At 38.4% G+C, this 17,277-nt stretch overlaps 1 protein-coding gene and 2 long non-coding RNA genes across 3 annotated transcripts; 1 reads left to right on the top strand and 2 right to left on the bottom strand.

The window, feature by feature from the left end:
- Positions 1 to 2,166: 2,166 nt before the first annotated feature.
- Positions 2,167 to 2,702, bottom strand: LOC140857030 (uncharacterized). The gene is made up of 3 exons (XR_012140505.1): positions 2,606 to 2,702; positions 2,344 to 2,445; positions 2,167 to 2,250 (listed from the first exon to the last, which is right to left on the bottom strand). It is a non-coding gene; the product is annotated as an uncharacterized lncRNA (long non-coding RNA).
- A 96-nt stretch (positions 2,703 to 2,798) lies between these two features.
- On the bottom strand, positions 2,799 to 3,845 carry LOC140857029 (uncharacterized). Its single transcript, XR_012140504.1, has 3 exons — positions 3,412 to 3,845; positions 3,083 to 3,327; positions 2,799 to 3,003 (listed from the first exon to the last, which is right to left on the bottom strand). It is a non-coding gene; the product is annotated as an uncharacterized lncRNA (long non-coding RNA).
- Positions 3,846 to 12,662: 8,817 nt separating this feature from the next.
- On the top strand, positions 12,663 to 15,894 carry LOC105042523 (uncharacterized). Its single transcript, XM_010919780.4, has 4 exons — positions 12,663 to 12,798; positions 14,122 to 14,276; positions 14,366 to 14,650; positions 15,045 to 15,894. The coding sequence occupies exons 2-4, from the start codon at positions 14,145 to 14,147 to the stop codon at positions 15,684 to 15,686; spliced, it is 1,059 nt and encodes a 352-aa protein (XP_010918082.1). The 5' UTR covers positions 12,663 to 12,798; positions 14,122 to 14,144; the 3' UTR covers positions 15,687 to 15,894.
- Positions 15,895 to 17,277: the final 1,383 nt, after the last annotated feature.

Here is a 17,277-nt window from a genome sequence, read left to right as displayed (position 1 = left end):
TTATTATTATTATTTTATTTTTTTCTTTTCTTTTCTTTTCTTTTCTTTTTCTCTTTTTTTTTCTTCTTTTTCTTCTTTTTCTTTTCTTTTCTTTTCTTCTTTTTCTTCTCTTCTTTTCTTTTTCTTTTCTTTTCTTTTTTTTTTTTTCTTCTTCTTCTTCTTCTCGGCTCTTCCCGCGTCGGAACAGGGGACCGGCATCCCCTCCTTTTGTCGGGCCGTTCAGGCCACGGCCGCCGCGACAGAGGCCAGCGGCAGATGGGGGCCACTCCCTCGGTCACGGAGGAGTATGGCCGGCGGTCGATTACGATCGCCGGCGTCGGAAAATCAAAGAAAAAGAGGCTAAAAGACAAGGTCTCTTTCCCGATCGAAAATCAGCGATACTCATCGCCGGCCGCCTCAAGCAAAGGTACGGAAAGATAGGGAAGGAAGAGAGGAAGGAAAGGAAGACTCACCCCGGCCTCTGATGACCTCACCGGCGAGCAATCACGGTAAGAAACCGAACGGTGTCCGCGGCTTCGATCGAGAAAAACGGAGAGAAAGAGAGAGGGAGGAGGCCGATGTTCGGTCTCAAGAGAGAGGGGGTCTTCTTATAGAGAACCCTAGGACTCCGAGGGGTCCTAGGAGTCCGATCTCGCCCGGGTCTCGTCGGAGAAGAAGACTTCTATCGGGAGTCTTCTTCCCGGTTTGATTCCCCTGTTTTTTTTTTTTTTTTTTTTTTTTTTTTGGGGCTTGGGTCTGCTGGGCTGGGCTTGGTTGGGCTGGATTTTGGGCTATAACACTTATAGTCTTCAAGCATCCATATATCCAGTATTGCATCTGATGCGATGGTGGACACACCAAGCTTGCCTTCTAGTTCGATCAGAAGAGCCTCATGGATTGTCTATTCTTTCGTACGACAAGATTCAGCACTATGGTGAAAATGATCATTAACGACGCTATTAAGGTTATTTTATGACGCTAATAAGCATCGCCAATATCCTTTACGATGCTTCAAAAAGCGTCGCCAAAGCGTCGCCTATGTAAGAGTGGAGACGGAAAGCGCCGACGCTTTTTAAAAACGTCGTTATTTTTTAACGATGCTTTAAAGCGTCATAAAAATAACTTTTAACGGCACTTTTTAGCGTCGTTAATGACAACGCGTCCGCCACTCTACCAAGATGCTTTTTGAAGCGTCGGCCGTTAGGTTTTTTGCGACGCTTATAAGCGTCGTTAAGTTTATTTTAACGACGCTTTTAAGCGTCGTTAAATGCATTTCTAACGATGCTTTAAAGCGTCGTTAAAACCATATTTAACGATACTTTTTAGCATCATTAATGACTCCGCGACCCGCACTCTACCAAGACGCTTTTCAAAGCGTCGACTTTTTTGTCTTTAACGACGCTTATAAGCGTCGTTAAATTTATTTTAACGACGCTTATAAGCATCGTTAAAGGTTTGAAGAGAAAAAAAAAATACAGGTTTTATATTCTAAAAAAAAATAATAAATATATTCCTGTACAAAATTATATCAATTATTCTAACATAAACCTGTACAATCACCATCATTCACACCTGTACAATCACCACCATTCACACCAAGAGCAAACTTAAATAGCAAATTTAACCAAACCAAAAGATATTATTTTATATAAATAAAAATAAAGTACTAATCGTCCATTACAATCAAGAGTAATATAAATAAATATAAGAATACAATAAAAATAAAATAATATCAATCTGCAGGCGGATGGTCGTCGTTGTCTCCACGTGACGTGCCGCTGTCTCGATGGGTGCCTGATGTGCCAGGAGCCTACAAGAAACATATCAAAAGCATGATTTGCATATCTATAAATAAAAATATATAAATTATTAAATTAATATAAAAATATATATTTAATAATATGTGTTTACCTGAGATGGACCATACATCTCTAATAAAGATGTAAGCCGATCAATCTGTCCCCTCATGGCCTGCATCTCGGCACGGCTCTGTCGCATCTCCTCCATCTCAGCGGCACGACTCTGTCTAATCTCCTGTATCTCCACCTCGAGTCTGCGAACGCATGAATCCTGAGCATTTGCTGCAGCATGCTGCATATATCTACTAACCTCAGATAACTGAGTGGGGGTGACTCCTACTCCATAACCCCTCACTCGGCCGTAACGCTCTGATCCCATCAACTCTGTGAACACCTCAGCCTCGATACGGCTCTGCTGCGTAGATGCTGCGGACTCGTCGTCACGCTCCGCAATGAGAGATGTAGCCCTCTCCTGTATTTATTTTGAAAACAAGAGTTATACATTAATAGCTAACAAAATTAAATTTAAATCATTGAAAAAAATAGAATATTAATAATGCCGTACATATAAATCTCTCGACTCATCTCGAACAAAAGTACCATCCTGATGAGTATGAGTCATCCGGTAAAACTCCACTTGTCCGGGTTCCCTCCCATGCTCATCCACCTACACAAATAATTTTAATTTTAAGCAAACAGTTATAATAATTTAAAAAAATATATGAGTATCATGATACAGACATGATCCATGATACATAATAATATTAGTTATATAAATATTTCAACATAAAAATTAAAAGTTAATTATGAAAGTTTAAGGAACATACAAACTCCTGTCGGAGTCGTGCATAACTCTTCGATCCCGATGTATGAGGAACAGACAGAGCTGCTCGTGCAGCTCTACCAATAGCAGAATAAGTCTGTAAAATAAAGTAAAGAACTTGTTATATGTATAATATATAATAAAAATTAATATTTTTATAAAATATTTAGAAAAAAAGATAATAAGCAGATAATATACCTGTGCCCTCTCGGAGAACCAATAATGAACCAACTCCATCCACTGATGAGGGGGTACATCAGGAGGACAATTCCTAGCAACCTCCTCCTCTGTCATACCCTGTCTCATATAGTCCTTCTTCAATTGTGCTCTATATTCTTTCCATTTGCGGTTGAGAGACTTCATTACAAAATCATGAGTGGATGGAGGGAGAACAAACTTGCTCTATAAAAAAAAAAGTTAAATAAAATAAATTATATAAATGATTAACAATTAATATACAGTATGAACATCAATTCATTACCTCTATAACTCGGAGGAGCTCAACTTTGTACGTTGGAAGCATGTCATTCTATTTTGCATAGCCCAACGGACATAACTGAGGCCTCCGAGCAACAGTCCCCAAAAATGAAGTCAATAAGCATGCAGCTTTCTTAATTGGCTGACCTAGCTGATTGCACTCCACAACAATCCTCTCGTCCTCACGCATCTGCCACACATCTCGTACTACTGTGGGTCCGCATCTGGGGCGTACTCTCCCGGATCCGTCTGCAAAAAATATATAAAAGTAACTATATCATAAATATACATAAAATAAAATAAAAATAAAATTACATGAAAGACAATATATACCCTGCACGTGTATCTCATCATCTGGCTGATGAACAGGAGGATCGTGCTGTGCTGATGATGAAGGACAGGGCTCAGAATGCTGTGCAGCTGAACTGGCCTCAGGCTGCTGTGCTGAAGAAGACGTACCGACCTCTGTCTGTGAAAACTGGAACTGCACACCAGCATATCGTCCCCTGCGACGCATGATGTCACCTAGCATTTATATAAATAAAAGGTAGAATCAGTTAATATATGGAGTAAAATAACATAATAATTAATACAAAATATATACATCATAAATAATTATTACCAGTAACAATCAAGCAGTAGTGTTTCCTTCAAATTCTGTTCTAACCAACGTCGTCGTAGCATTTAAATCATCAGCTGGCACAAAATTGTAGGGCATACATTGTGTATAAGTGTCATCATCATCATCCTCCACTTGGTTTTCCATATCATATAAGTCTCTAGGTTTTGTTTTGATGACAGTAAACAAATCTTTATCTTTTGCATCTTGTACATAAAATACTTGACGAGCTTGAGATGAAAAAATGAATGGGTCATCCTTCAATAACACACCAGTGTGTATCAACCTTGAAAAATTTACAAGTGTAAATCCATTTGCATCTTGTTTCAAACCCCTTGGTGAGTTTATGTCTATCCAATCACATCTAAACAGTACTACTTTAAATTTTTCATAATAATCCAACTCATAGATATCTTTAAGTGCACCATAATAGGATTTTCTATCCGCTTCCACCATAACACCGCTATTCTGTATTTTTTTAAATTTCTTCCATTCTCTAGTATGAAATTTAAAGTCATTAATTATGAAACCGTTATATCTATTCACAATCTTGTTAGGTCCTCGAGCAAGAGCTATTAGTTCATCTGAATTATTTGTCTCCATCATCTTTGATACCTAACAAAAAATGATATGACGAAGTGCAGTTGAGTTATCTGATATTAAATATGTATCAAAAATTAATATATCCCATAATTAAATATAAATCACACCTGATTCAAAAGCCACATAGGGAATAACTCGACCAACCATCGCTGTTCAATCCTTGCATTAGGACGAATGTTATGATTGGCTCGTCTCTGATAAATTAAAAATTCACTGCATAAAATATAAATATATCATTTAGAATATTATATCTAATATAAAATTTAAATTTTGATGTCATTCCTTAAATATACTAACCTGCGATGGTCAGATATTATGTCACTATGAAGTAACACATAACGATGTGCTTGTGCTAAGGATTTTTGATCAAGTACAATACTTTCAGCTCTTCCCAAGAATTTTCCAGCAGTTAAGAACTTATACAGTTCTGCATTCTCCACAAAGTCATTATGCCGTTGAGGTCGACTAAAAATAGTCTCTACACCTTGAAGATATCTTGAACAAAATGTCAAACATTCATCCGCAATATATGCTTCAGCAATCGAGCCTTCGGGATAGGCTCTATTTCGCACATAATCTTTAAGACGCACAAGATACCTTCAAGAATTAAATATTTATTAAAATATCAGTATGCTGTTGTTTCTAATAAAATTATCAAAAGATTTAAGGTTTGCAATAATACCTCTCAATAGGATACATCCATCTATAATGTACCGGTCCACCAACTTTAACTTCTGAAGCTAGGTGAATGAGCAGATGTACCATAATAATGAAAAATCCAGGAGAAAAAATCTTTTCCATCTGGCAAAGTGTAATTGCAATATCGGATTCTAACTGATCAAGTTTCCGAGGATCAATAATTTTGGAACATAATGCCTTAAAGAATGACAATAATCGAAGTACAATTGTAACAACTTGTTTCGGCAATGACGATCTTAAAGCTATTGAAAAAATATCTTGCATCAATATGTGACCATCATGACTTTTAAGATTTGAAAGTTTTCGATCCTTTAAATGCACACATCGTGAAATATTTGATGCATATCCATCAGGTACCTCGATACTTTTCAAAACTCCCAAAAAATTATCTTTTTCTCGAGCAGACATTGTGTAACATGCAGGAGGCACATAAATTCTATCATTAGCAAGCATTTTAGGATGAAGTTCCTGTCGGTTACCCATTTCTTTTAAATCAAGACGTGCCTTCATGTTATCTTTGCTCTTTCCATCAAGATTTAAAAATGTTCCAAGTAAATTATCGCAAACATTCTTCTCTATATGCATGACATCAAGATTGTGCCGAATAAGATTATGTTTCCAATAAGGTAAGTCAAAAAAGATACTTCGTTTTTTTCATAAATGTTTACTGGGCTGTTGTGTAGATGCTATCTGTGTGTCTTCCTTATTTTTATCCTCGAAATAATTGTCTGGATCTTGAAACACCTCTGCATCTATAGTACTGATACTGACTTCCTCTGGTAATCCTTCGTGCACTGAGCTTTCAACATCATCCCTTCCTCTTTTTTTAGAGGACTTTGAGTGCTTACCATAGCTGTAATTGATGCCATCCATTTGTCTATGAACATCAGTTCCAGAAGGTGGAATAGGGGCACATTCCAATTCTATAGTACCATCAAACAAATCTTTCTGAAATCGAAACGGATGATTTGCTTCCAACCATCGACGATGTCCCATGTAACAAAACTTACCTCCATGTTTTAACCAAATTGAATGTGTTGAATCTCCACAACAAGGACATGCGACCCGTCCCTTTGTACTCCAGCCAGATAAATTGGCATATGCTGGAAAATCATTAATAGTCTATAACAAAGCTGCCCGTAGTTTAAATGTTTAACCGTTGGAAGCATCAAATGCATCAACACCCTCCCACAACTGTTTCAATTTCTCTATCAAAGGCTGTAGAAAAATATCAATATCATTGTCTGAACCCTTATCTCCTGGAATAACCATTGACAAGATAAGTGATGATTGTTTCATGCACATCCACGATGGCAAATTGTAAGGTATCAAAACGACTGGCCAAGTGCTGTAGGTAGAAGTCAGGGTCCGAAATGGATTGAAGCCATCAGAAGCTAAGCCAAACCTAACACTACGAACATCAGAGGCAAAATCAGGATGCCTATCATCAAATGCTTTCCATTGAAGACTATCTGCTGGATGTCTCAACATTCCATCCTTTGTACGTCCTTCATCATGCCATCTCATTGATGAAGCTGTTTTTGATGATGCATAAATCCTTTTCAATCTAGGTATAAGAGGAAAGTAACACAATACCTTGGTCGGTTTCTTTTTACTCCGCGTTGCATCCAATTCATTCAGTACATCGTCTCGATCTTCTTTTTGTGTTATCCATCTGGAAGATCCACATACATTGCATGACTCTTGATTAGCATTTTCACCCCGATATAACATACAATCTTTCGGACAACTATGAATCTTTTCGTATCCAAGATCCAATTCCTTTACTACTTTCTTGGCTTCATAATACGATGGTGGTAAACGAGTGCTTTCTGAAAATGCATCCTTTAATAACTTGAGCAGCATGGTAAAACTCTTTCCAAACCATCCATTCAAATATTTTATATGAAATAAATGTACAAGAAAAAAAATCTTAAAAAATTTCGTACAACTCGGATATAATTCTTCGTCTGCATCTTTCATTAAGGTGTGATAACGAGCTGTCTCATCATTAGATGTATGTATAGGCTCCTCAACATGCATACGTTCCGTATGCGTACATCCATCAAACATCCCAACTGTTTCTTGTATATTACTGGATTCTCCTAAATTTTGAACATCAAATCCAAAAGCATCTGTGATCAAACCCCTTATATCATCATCTCTTGCAGAATTGTCTTGTAGGCTAGTGGATTCAAAATGAGTCAAGGGTTGGTTACATGATGATGGCAACATAGATTCTCCATGAAAAATCCAGTCGGTATAACCTCTTAAAAAACCATTCCATACCAAATGTTCTTCAACATTTTGTGGATCTAAAGAAGAACTATTTACACATTTCCGACATGGACATAAAATCTTTCCATTCAAACTACTTTTCTCCATACCAAATTTAATGAAGTCATGAACTCTATCTAAATATTCTTTACTATTCCTTGATTTATTTATCCAACTTTTGTCCATTGTAGGATAAAAATGACCGAACTTGTAATTTATCTAAAAATAAAAGAAATTATACAATCTATATTAATGCAATGAGTAAAAAATATCAGTCATTTCATAAAATTCAAAAAAATAATAGCTAGATAAAGTTTACATAGTAAATGCTTGCTATCATCAACTAATAGGTAAAGAAGGTCCTATCCCATTCAGAAAATGTATTAATTCTATAGGTCAATTACAAAAATCAAATGATATGCAACAAGAGCCGAAAAAAATTTCGACAGTATTTTTTCTTAGTTCTTCCATATAGGAAGAACAAAAAGAAAATACCATCCAAAATTTATTCCGAACCCTCAGCATACCATTTGATTATGGTAATGACCTATAGAATTACTCATATTTTTCAAACTGTCCATACTGGACAATCAATTGATCAATGTACATAATTCTTTTATCCGTACAAAAATAAATAAGTGTACAGATACAATAGAATATGTACATTAATCAAAAGACGGATCTATATTTCTATGCAATATAATTTTTTTTAAAATTAATTCATAATTAACTTGATTTAATACCTGATATTAACTTGGGGAGTAGTGGACAAAGAAACTTGGCCCAGCTTAATCCAGATGCTTAGTCTTCATCAGTCACGAAGATAAGGATAACGTAGGCCACACGATATCAGGGTCCAGCCACATAACGAGTGCCACATGTCAGATAAGCAATCAATCAGGATTCATGAAACTATGAAATTATCCATTCATCAACCATGTATCACAACCTTAATTAATTGTACTATATATTTTCGGGTGAACCTCATAGAGAGATACTAAGAGGGTGTGGTTGTAAATTGATCTAGCTCTATATCATTTATTTTATGCTATACATGTTTACCATATTTGATAATTTAGGAGAGGTGTGGATGAAGATGATCATGACTTATACGTTCGCTCCACAAGTACATATGAACCAACCATCATTCGATATTAGATTTTTTATTTGTTTATCATTATCTTTAAAAAAATCTCAATATTATTCTGGTTATGTGCTATCATGTGCTGGTTTTCTGTTCTTTTTCACTCCTCTTTTTAGATCATGAAAAACTTATTACACCAACCAGATAGTGACCTACTCAGTGTTTTATGTAGTTAAGCCAATTTTTATAATTAATTTTCATATGTTTTGCCACCACATGGATTCTTGTGAATCGGATGGGTTAATTAAAGCTTTCATCTGGATTAATGAGTTATGCTCATTTGAATTCGTTATGTTGCATGATGAGTATTGTATATTCTCAATCCTTAATGCTAATATCCATATACAGATATTTCATTATTTTCTTGCTACTAAAATCCTTGTGAAAGTCATGTGAATAAATAAATATTTTTCGTTTGGATTAGTAAATAAAGAAATACATATAAATAAGTGTCTTATCTTACAAAAAAAAAAAAACTGTGCTCCCATCAATTTTTAGATTTTAATTTTATATTAAAAAAATTATATAATTTTTATATTTTTTTATGAAGAGCATAGTTATTGAATCACAGATGATGACCATTAATAGCAGATCTTTTGTAATGGATGCAATTCAATGGGTGCTTCATGGTTTAAATGGAAACGTTTGAACATGATAAAAATGTAATATGATATAGGATAAAAAATATTAAATTTAAAAATAAAAAAATTTCAATTCCATATATCTTTTGAGCATTTATGAGTTATCTTTATACGACCAAGCATCTAATAATACAAGATCAATAATTAAAATTTTAAAAATGATGAAATATCACAATTTAATGATACCAAACCCCTGTTGTGCAGAAATGAGTTATCTTTCATTTGCTAAACTCGCTTTGAAGTGTGCAGAACTGAGAAGGAAAGATCGACCTGATCTCGGGACAGTCATCTTGCTCGAGCTCGACCGGTTCAGAAAGTTTGGACATGCATACAAAGAAAATGCTGGTGGCAACATTTTTGGCCCTTCACCACACAGTTCTAACATTTCACAACCGAGAATCAGGTCTCACACCACTCAGGTTAGTTTAATTTTTTAATTTTGAAACAGAAGCCTTTCAACATCTGTCAAGCAGTGTGAACCAAAATGCAACAACTGTACTGATTTGAGTCGTTTATGTTTGCACAAACAGGATCAGGTATCCAGCAATTCCATTTCTAGTGCTCCATGGTTGTCTTCAGCTGATATCTGAGAGCTATCATGGGATCAATTGAAAGAAAAACAGGATTTTCATAGGCCGTCCCAGGGGAATCAGTTAGAAATCCCCATATGCATACATATGTATGTCATGAGATAACATACAAACATAGCTCATAAAGTAACATCAAAATAAAGAGAAGCAGTTAAGATGTTCGAATGCCAAAATCTTTTCAATATTCCAAAAATCCATCTGCTGGCCAACCAAAATGCCATCTCTCAGGTTTTCTTCCTCCCCTAAGATCTCTTCTACGATGATTAAACTCTCAAGGGACCAACTCAAACCACCACAACTCCCACCAACCGGAAACAAAGAAACCCCTCCGCTCCACTCTCTCTTAGGTGTTCGCCTTCCCCTCAACGAAACCTAAGAAACCCCTCACACAAACCCCAACCGAAACCTAAGAACTCCCCCTCTCCCTCTCTCAGGTGTTCTCCTTCCCATCAGATCTCTGAAAAGAAGAATGAATGAAAAGAAAAATAAGTGAAAGGGGGAAAACATTTTACCTTTCAAAATTTCTGTGGAGCGGCCGAGCAGGCTTTGTTTCCCTTCGATTTTCCTCTAGTTTTTAGATTCTTCAGGAGCCGGATGGGAGGCTTGGGGTGGCCGAATGGCGAAGTGGGATGGTGGGAAGCTTGGAGCAGCCGAACAGGGAAGGAGGAGGAGGAGGGCCGGTCGGGTGGCTGCTTCCAGGAGGGCGGACGGCGTATGGCTTGGACCGCACGGGCGCGGCGTCGACGGATGCGGCAGCAGAGGGGAGCGACGGACGAAGGTGAGGCATGGACGGCGGGTGCGCGTGGACGGCGGGTGCGGTGCCGGCGGCGGAGATGGGTCGGGGTCGGCGGAGGAATGGGTGGAAATTAAAGGAGCGGCGGTAGATAGATTAGGGCACGGGATCGGAGGAGGGGGCTATTAAACAAACCTACCGACGCTTTTTAGCGTCGTTAAAAAGCGTCGATATTTTCTTTATTTAACGACGCTTTTGATAAAAGCGTCGGCGTTGACAGTTTCAAATATTACGACGCTTTTAAGCGTCGTTAACAAACGACGCTTTTTAAAAGCGTCGGCAGGTCAGCGCAACCTGCCGACGCTTCCCCAAAGCGTCGGCAAAAAAAGGTCGGTAATTTAATATTTTTTTGTAGTGCAGGCAATGATATCAGTCTAAATTTTTTGGAGTCGATGTCAAACACCATGATCAGCCAAATCAATAGAGTTCCCAAAGTTGGTAGATGGTGAAGCTTCCCATGCACCGATATTGGAGGCTTATCCAATCTTGGACCATGAAGGACATGGAATTCGAGAATAGACAATGGAGTAGTATCAAATAAACATGTAATCCATCTCCACTCCTTCACTCCGATCGTAAGAATATCATACCCAAAGGGAGAGTTACGTAGCAACCTGTACTCTTTCATGGATGGATGGTAGTAGAAAGTACGTAGAAACCCACTAACGCACCCAGATTCCGGAAGAGGAATCCACTCATCTGTGAGGGGATTGCAGACATAGTAATAGCCAGGAGAGTAGTATCTTCGAGTGCCCAAGGGCATCTCTTGGAAGTACAGTAATCCATCACAGGAAGCTAGCAAAGAAAGGCTGGGACAACGAACTTGTAAAGCAGTTGTTTTGGTGTTTGTGCAGCATACTGGTTGGAGATGGAGACTAAGTGAAGATTGGGTGTATCTGGTGAGAAGAGGACCGATGGCTTGGCTCGGCGAGCGTGAGAGAGGACGAAATATGGGTCGGAGATGAGCAAAGACCAGGACTTGCAAACTGCTCTACACTTGAGTACGGATTTAGCCGGCAACTACATTGTAGGGGACGAAGACTCTCGCTCCCTTCATCTCTCCTTAATGGTGGCTTGTTTTTTTTGGTAAAGGTAACGGTGGCTTGTTGGTGAGAGGGAATAAGGAAGATGCTGGGAAGGAAAGGAAGTTAAGAGGGAGGACAAAAGATAGGGGAATATATATATATATATATATATATATATATATAAACATATCTCCCTTCATCTCTCCTTAATGGTGGCTTGTTTTTTTTGGTAAAGGTAATGGTGGCTTGTTGGTGAGAGGGAATAAGGAAGATGCTGGGAAAGAAAGGAAGTTAAGAGGGAGGACAAAAGAGAGGCGAATATATATATATATATATAATATATTTAATTAATTTTGTATAGTCACAAAATAATGAGTTATAAGTCCATTCGGTTTGTGATTTCTAAATAGGTATGGATTACTATTTTGATTTGGATTGTATCATTCAGAGTGTTGGATCTGATTGATTGTATGATCTTCAAAATGTGATATCTACTTTATAATCTGTATAGAGATGGAGAAGAAGAGGTTGGAAGATTTTGAAGATTGTATAAAATATGATTCAGTACCGTAATAGAAGACCAATCATTTTTTGATGTAAAGAATACAATCCAAATCAATGGATTAGCTTTTTGATTTGGACTGCATCTTTAGAAAAAAAATAATTTTTTTTATAATATTAATTGTTGAATTGCATAATATTTATTTTAAAATATATGTAGATAAATGAAAAAAATATTAAATTATTTTAAAATTTATATAAAATATGATTTAATGGTTGATGTCGCGAGAAAAAATTAATTATTCTTTAACGCGAGAGATACAACGTGAACCCTTATAGTTTTGGGGCAGGTGCACTGTTTGAATAAAATTCCAATGAATCCTTTCCAAATTTCACGCGCCGTGCGCAAGCTTGCTTGTTCTTTTCTTCCGCCTCCATTCTTAGCAAGCGAGAGTCGTTGTCAGACCCGGCATTCTGTCACCGCATTCGTCGCTCATCCAACGGATCTCAAGGGCCCCCAACAATAGATCCAACGCTCGGGACCAACTCTTTGGTCAGACGGACGGCGTTGACGATAAATTATTCTAGTAAGCCAGCAGGACCGTTCGCGAAAATGACCGGCTGTTGCGGGTGACGAATCGAGTGACAACCGGCCCGACTGGTCTTCTGACTCTTCTCCGCTTGGGACCTGGAATAAAAGAGGAAGGGGGGAGGGGCGGGAGGAGATCTCGTGGTCTCCACACGATTCGTCCTCCAGATTTGGGATTTCAGCTCGCTGACGATTTTTTTTCGAGATTTTTTCCTCTGGCTGGAGCTTTGCTTCGAGAGGTATTCGTCTTCTATCGCTCTATCTACTCGATTTATGAGGAAATTTCGTTTTTTCCCAGATTTTTTTCGTCTATGATCGGTTGATCTTCCCATTTCCTGAAATTGTGTATTTTTTTGGTTTGTTTTGGATATGATTGGTGAATTTAATGAAACACTTTGATACTTTGAGAGTTCTGTTCATGGTTTGAATTTTCGCGATAGAATTGGGTTGAGATTTAAAGGAAAGACGGGATTTTTTTTGGGGCGGAAGCTTTTTGAGCTCCAGGTTGGATTTGCATGGAAGAATGGGATCCACTGAAACCTAGATCTTAAAGCCTCGGTCCGATTTAATGTTAGGAGGGTTTTGGAAATCCGGAATTGGGTCGTTGACCTCATATTGAGATTGGTGCTTGATTTGATTTTGTTCCATTCAGCTTATCAGAAAATATTTGTTATTCATAATTATCTGTTTTGTGAATTGAGCATTTGAATTATGTTGTACATTTCATTTTGATTAATATTTGTCTGTTTTATGAGTTGAGAGTAATTTGAATTGTATGATATAATATTAAAGATCAGTAACTGAATATGACCTGATTTGGAGTTAGAATTGCATGGTTCATGCTGTTCCCTGGAAACCGAATCACCATTCTGAGAAAATCTTGGTGATGTTGCTGTGAGAATTAATGCACTGTTAGTTAATTAAAAAAGATTGTTTTTGATGATGGTTACAAAATGGGGGCTCGTTTTGCTTTCATGTGTTTGTGCTGTTTCTTGCCATTTTTAATTGCGAGGGATCTGTCCTACCTGATTCTATCCTTTGGGTGTTTCTAGTCAAGCACTACATCCATTTAACCCCATTAAACCAATCGAAGCGACACTATTACTTGTAACATAGGCCTCAAAGTTCTGTGTTTCCAAACAATTAGATGCATGTGAAGTTCATGTTTTCCATGGTGAGGAGGTCCTTGTGTTATGTTTCTTCTCAAATATCATACTCAGAAAAACTTGTGTGATGGTACCATTGGTTGCGTACTTCCATAATGATGTCTATACAAGATCCACATCATAACTTAGGGTATTGAGATGAAAAGAATTGTGTGAGATAAAACAAAGTTGCGCATAGTTGTGCGGGACTCATTTGTTCACTGCACCAATTCATGCATATGGTCTTTTCTCATTGTTATATAGTATCTTATTGCGTATTTCTGAATTAAAGATCTCTTTTTCTTCTAATTATTTGTGGCTATTGTGTCTATTTAACTTAGCAACATGTTATCTTAATTCTTTAAGATCTATTAGTTAATAAACATTTGTAAAGAGGACTAACTTTTCTTTGTACAGGTTAACTTACTCAAGGCACCAAAATGGAATCTGTATTCAGAAGATTGTGTCCTGAGGATTCCTTTGCTCAGGATGGCATTCAAAGATGTCCATTTTTGAGAAACATCAATGAGCCTACTAACTTTTCCTTCTCGTCTGTCAGTTTTCCTGCACCAGTAAGTTCTTGTTCCTTCTTCAACATCTTTTAAGTCTATTGCAGGCTTCTGATGACTACTTCTACTGAATCATATCCATTTCTTTTCAGGTTCAAGGAGCCAAGGGTCCAATCTTTGAGGATGGACCCAATTTTGAAATGGCATTCAGGCTTTTCCATGGACGAGATGGAGTTGTCCCACTCCCAGGAAGGTTATTCACGCATAGTGAGAAACCAGAACCTGAACCAGAGCCGAAGTTTAACCCCTTAGTGGCAAAAGCAGCGACCATAAGTCTTTCTGCTTTTGGACCAGGAGGACCTTTTGGCTTTGATTTTTTCTCGAAAAAGTGGCCAAGGCAAAATAAGAAATTCTCCAAGCAAGAACCATCTACTCAGGTGATTCCTCTACAAACTTTTGATCTAGACTTTCAAACTGGCATAAGGAATTAAGGATACTTTACCTTAAGAACCAATGATGCAGCTATCAGTGGTCATCGTTGATGAGAAAGTTAGTACATGGTTTTAGCTTCAATTTAGTACATACTGAAGGCAAAAAAATTCTGATCAGACATCAATCATCAGCCAATGTCTATGATGCTATTAAATTCCTTTTTGGTGCATATAAATTCAAGACTTGACCTAATGCTGTTACTTTATCAGAATAATCATTGTGAAATGTTGCCAACCATTGCAATCTCCACTAGATGTACAAGAATTTGATTAGAAGTTATTTAATGACGAGGCTATATACATTTACTTCTTGCTGACTTGACTTAACTATATGTTTTAGAGAGGAGGAAATTCTTCGCATGAATCACTGAGCAATGAGTGGCTGGAAACCGGGCAGTGCCCCATAGCAAAGTCCTACAGAGCAGTGAGTGGCGTCCTGCCCCTTGTTGCAAATGCTCTAAAGCCTCCACCAGGTATGAAACTAAGGTGCCCACCTGCTGTTGTGGCTGCTCGGGCAGCTCTGGCTCGAACGGCCCTTGTGAAGAACCTTCGCCCCCAGCCCCTGCCATCTAAGATGCTTGCAATTGCCATGCTGGGCATTGCAGCCAATATCCCCCTCGGAATATGGAGGGAGCACACCAAAAAGTTCTCACCCCAGTGGTTTGCAGCAGTCCATGCAGCAGTCCCATTTATTGCCATGCTTAGGAAGTCTGTGCTGATGCCAAAGACTGCAATGGCATTCACCTTAGCAGCCTCAATCTTAGGTCAGACTATTGGGTCCAGAGCTGAACGGCTCCGGCTGAAGAAGGTGGCAGCAGCAGCAGCAACCGATGGAGGCTCTGGCAGTCTTACTTGCAAGGCTATTATATATCCCAAAAAGAGTGGGCACTGTGGCGATGAAAGGGTTTGGGAGCCACTTCCGCTCAAAGTAGAGAACAGTGGCTCTTCAACAACCGCGACAACAGCAGATATTTGTTACTGATCATGACGCACTTGGGCATGTGATTCCTGTGTTGTTAATTATTCATTAGACCATTTTGAAAGACTGATCAGTGTCTTACTTGCGTGCTTGCTTCTTTACGGGTTAGAATCCCTCTGAAAACCCTATTCTACTTTCTGGGGAAGGTGTGAACCAATAAAAGGCATTGAAGATTGTTTTGTCATAATTCAGTGACAGAAGTTCTGTTTCATTCTTTGGTTGTGATATTAGACAAAGAACTGCAGAGGCTTTGCTTTCACAAGTGTAAGCTTTAATTGTATCAACAAAATACAAACACATACTTCTTAGTAAATATTATGCGAATAAGGATGTTGTTGTCCAGAATCTATTATATAGGTTGAATGGATATATGATTGGTGAAGTTTCTTTTGGTGCTGTTAGGATGCTGATGGGTCAAAGTTTAGAGCATTAAAGTAGTACAAGCACGGTGGAGGAGGCAAGTTGTGTGTTTTTTGTATAATTTTTAGTTGGACTGGATCTACCGCTGAGCTGGTGGACCAACCCAACCGTGAAGCAATACATGGAAGTATGGGTATTCCGCTTTGTTCTATTTTGTTCACCCGTGTGCATGTTTCTCGGTCGTTGGAAGCAATAGACCTGGTCCAACCAATAACCGCACGTTTTTGTGGCGATTTGAATGAATATCATGGTTGTTGGCCAGCTACGGGCAAAGCGTGTTGCCTTATCCTCAGAGCTTTTGTTAGGTGGACTTGGGTGGATTACACCGTGGCTTGGCTCTCGGTAGACGCCTGGTCTCCTCTTCTTCTCTTTTGTAATGGAGACAAGAGAATGAGTCGTCTAAGCCGGCAAAACCTGGCAACAAATCCTCTCCGATGGAGCTTGGTTGAGAATATCTTCATCAGCAGTTCATTCCACTGCGCTTCCTCCTAGTTATTCACATGATCTCGACCCCATGTTCCACATGACAACTTGTCATGTCTTCCAACCAGCTACAAAAAATCAGTAATTATTTCGTGACATCTTTATACAAAGTGCCATCTGATTATGATGCTAGATACTGATACTGCGATAACCGTGAAAAAACATTACCCAGCAGGAGAGATCCTGCTGCCCATCGCCAGCAACACATGCATTATGGAACAGTTAGTCATCCTGCGAGAGACATAGGTGACGTGGAACTAGACCTCTCCATTTCAAGCATGAACTGAAAGTCCCAACCCCAACATGCCTTGGGACTGTTCGCTCGTGTAAGTTTACCGAAATTTAGGACAATCACCAACTACATAAAATTTGAGGAACCATGTCAATCACGTAGGCCTCTTCACTTGGCACTAGCGTGGACATCCACATCTTAACCCAAATATCTAAAAGCTCTCTCAGAAATATTAAAACTTTTATTCTTCATCGGTATGGGTTAATTATTACTCAGTTTATCCCTGACATTATCGTCCACACCATCCCTATAATCACGAGGACCAGTTCCTGTGACCCTCCAAGCTTAAGTGCCGGAAAAGTTTCCAGAATAATGAGAGAGTGGATTGAGTACTGCTGCTTTTTTTTTTTCTTTTTTTTTTGGGTGCCCCCAGGAAGAGAGGGAGACAGATATATATAT

The sequence above is a fragment of the Elaeis guineensis genome, chromosome 4 (genome assembly GCF_000442705.2).
Source record: "Elaeis guineensis isolate ETL-2024a chromosome 4, EG11, whole genome shotgun sequence".
Taxonomy (NCBI): Eukaryota; Viridiplantae; Streptophyta; class Magnoliopsida; order Arecales; family Arecaceae; genus Elaeis; species Elaeis guineensis.
The sequence above is the reverse complement of the archived record's forward strand: the minus strand, read 5'-3'. Positions and strand labels throughout refer to the sequence as shown.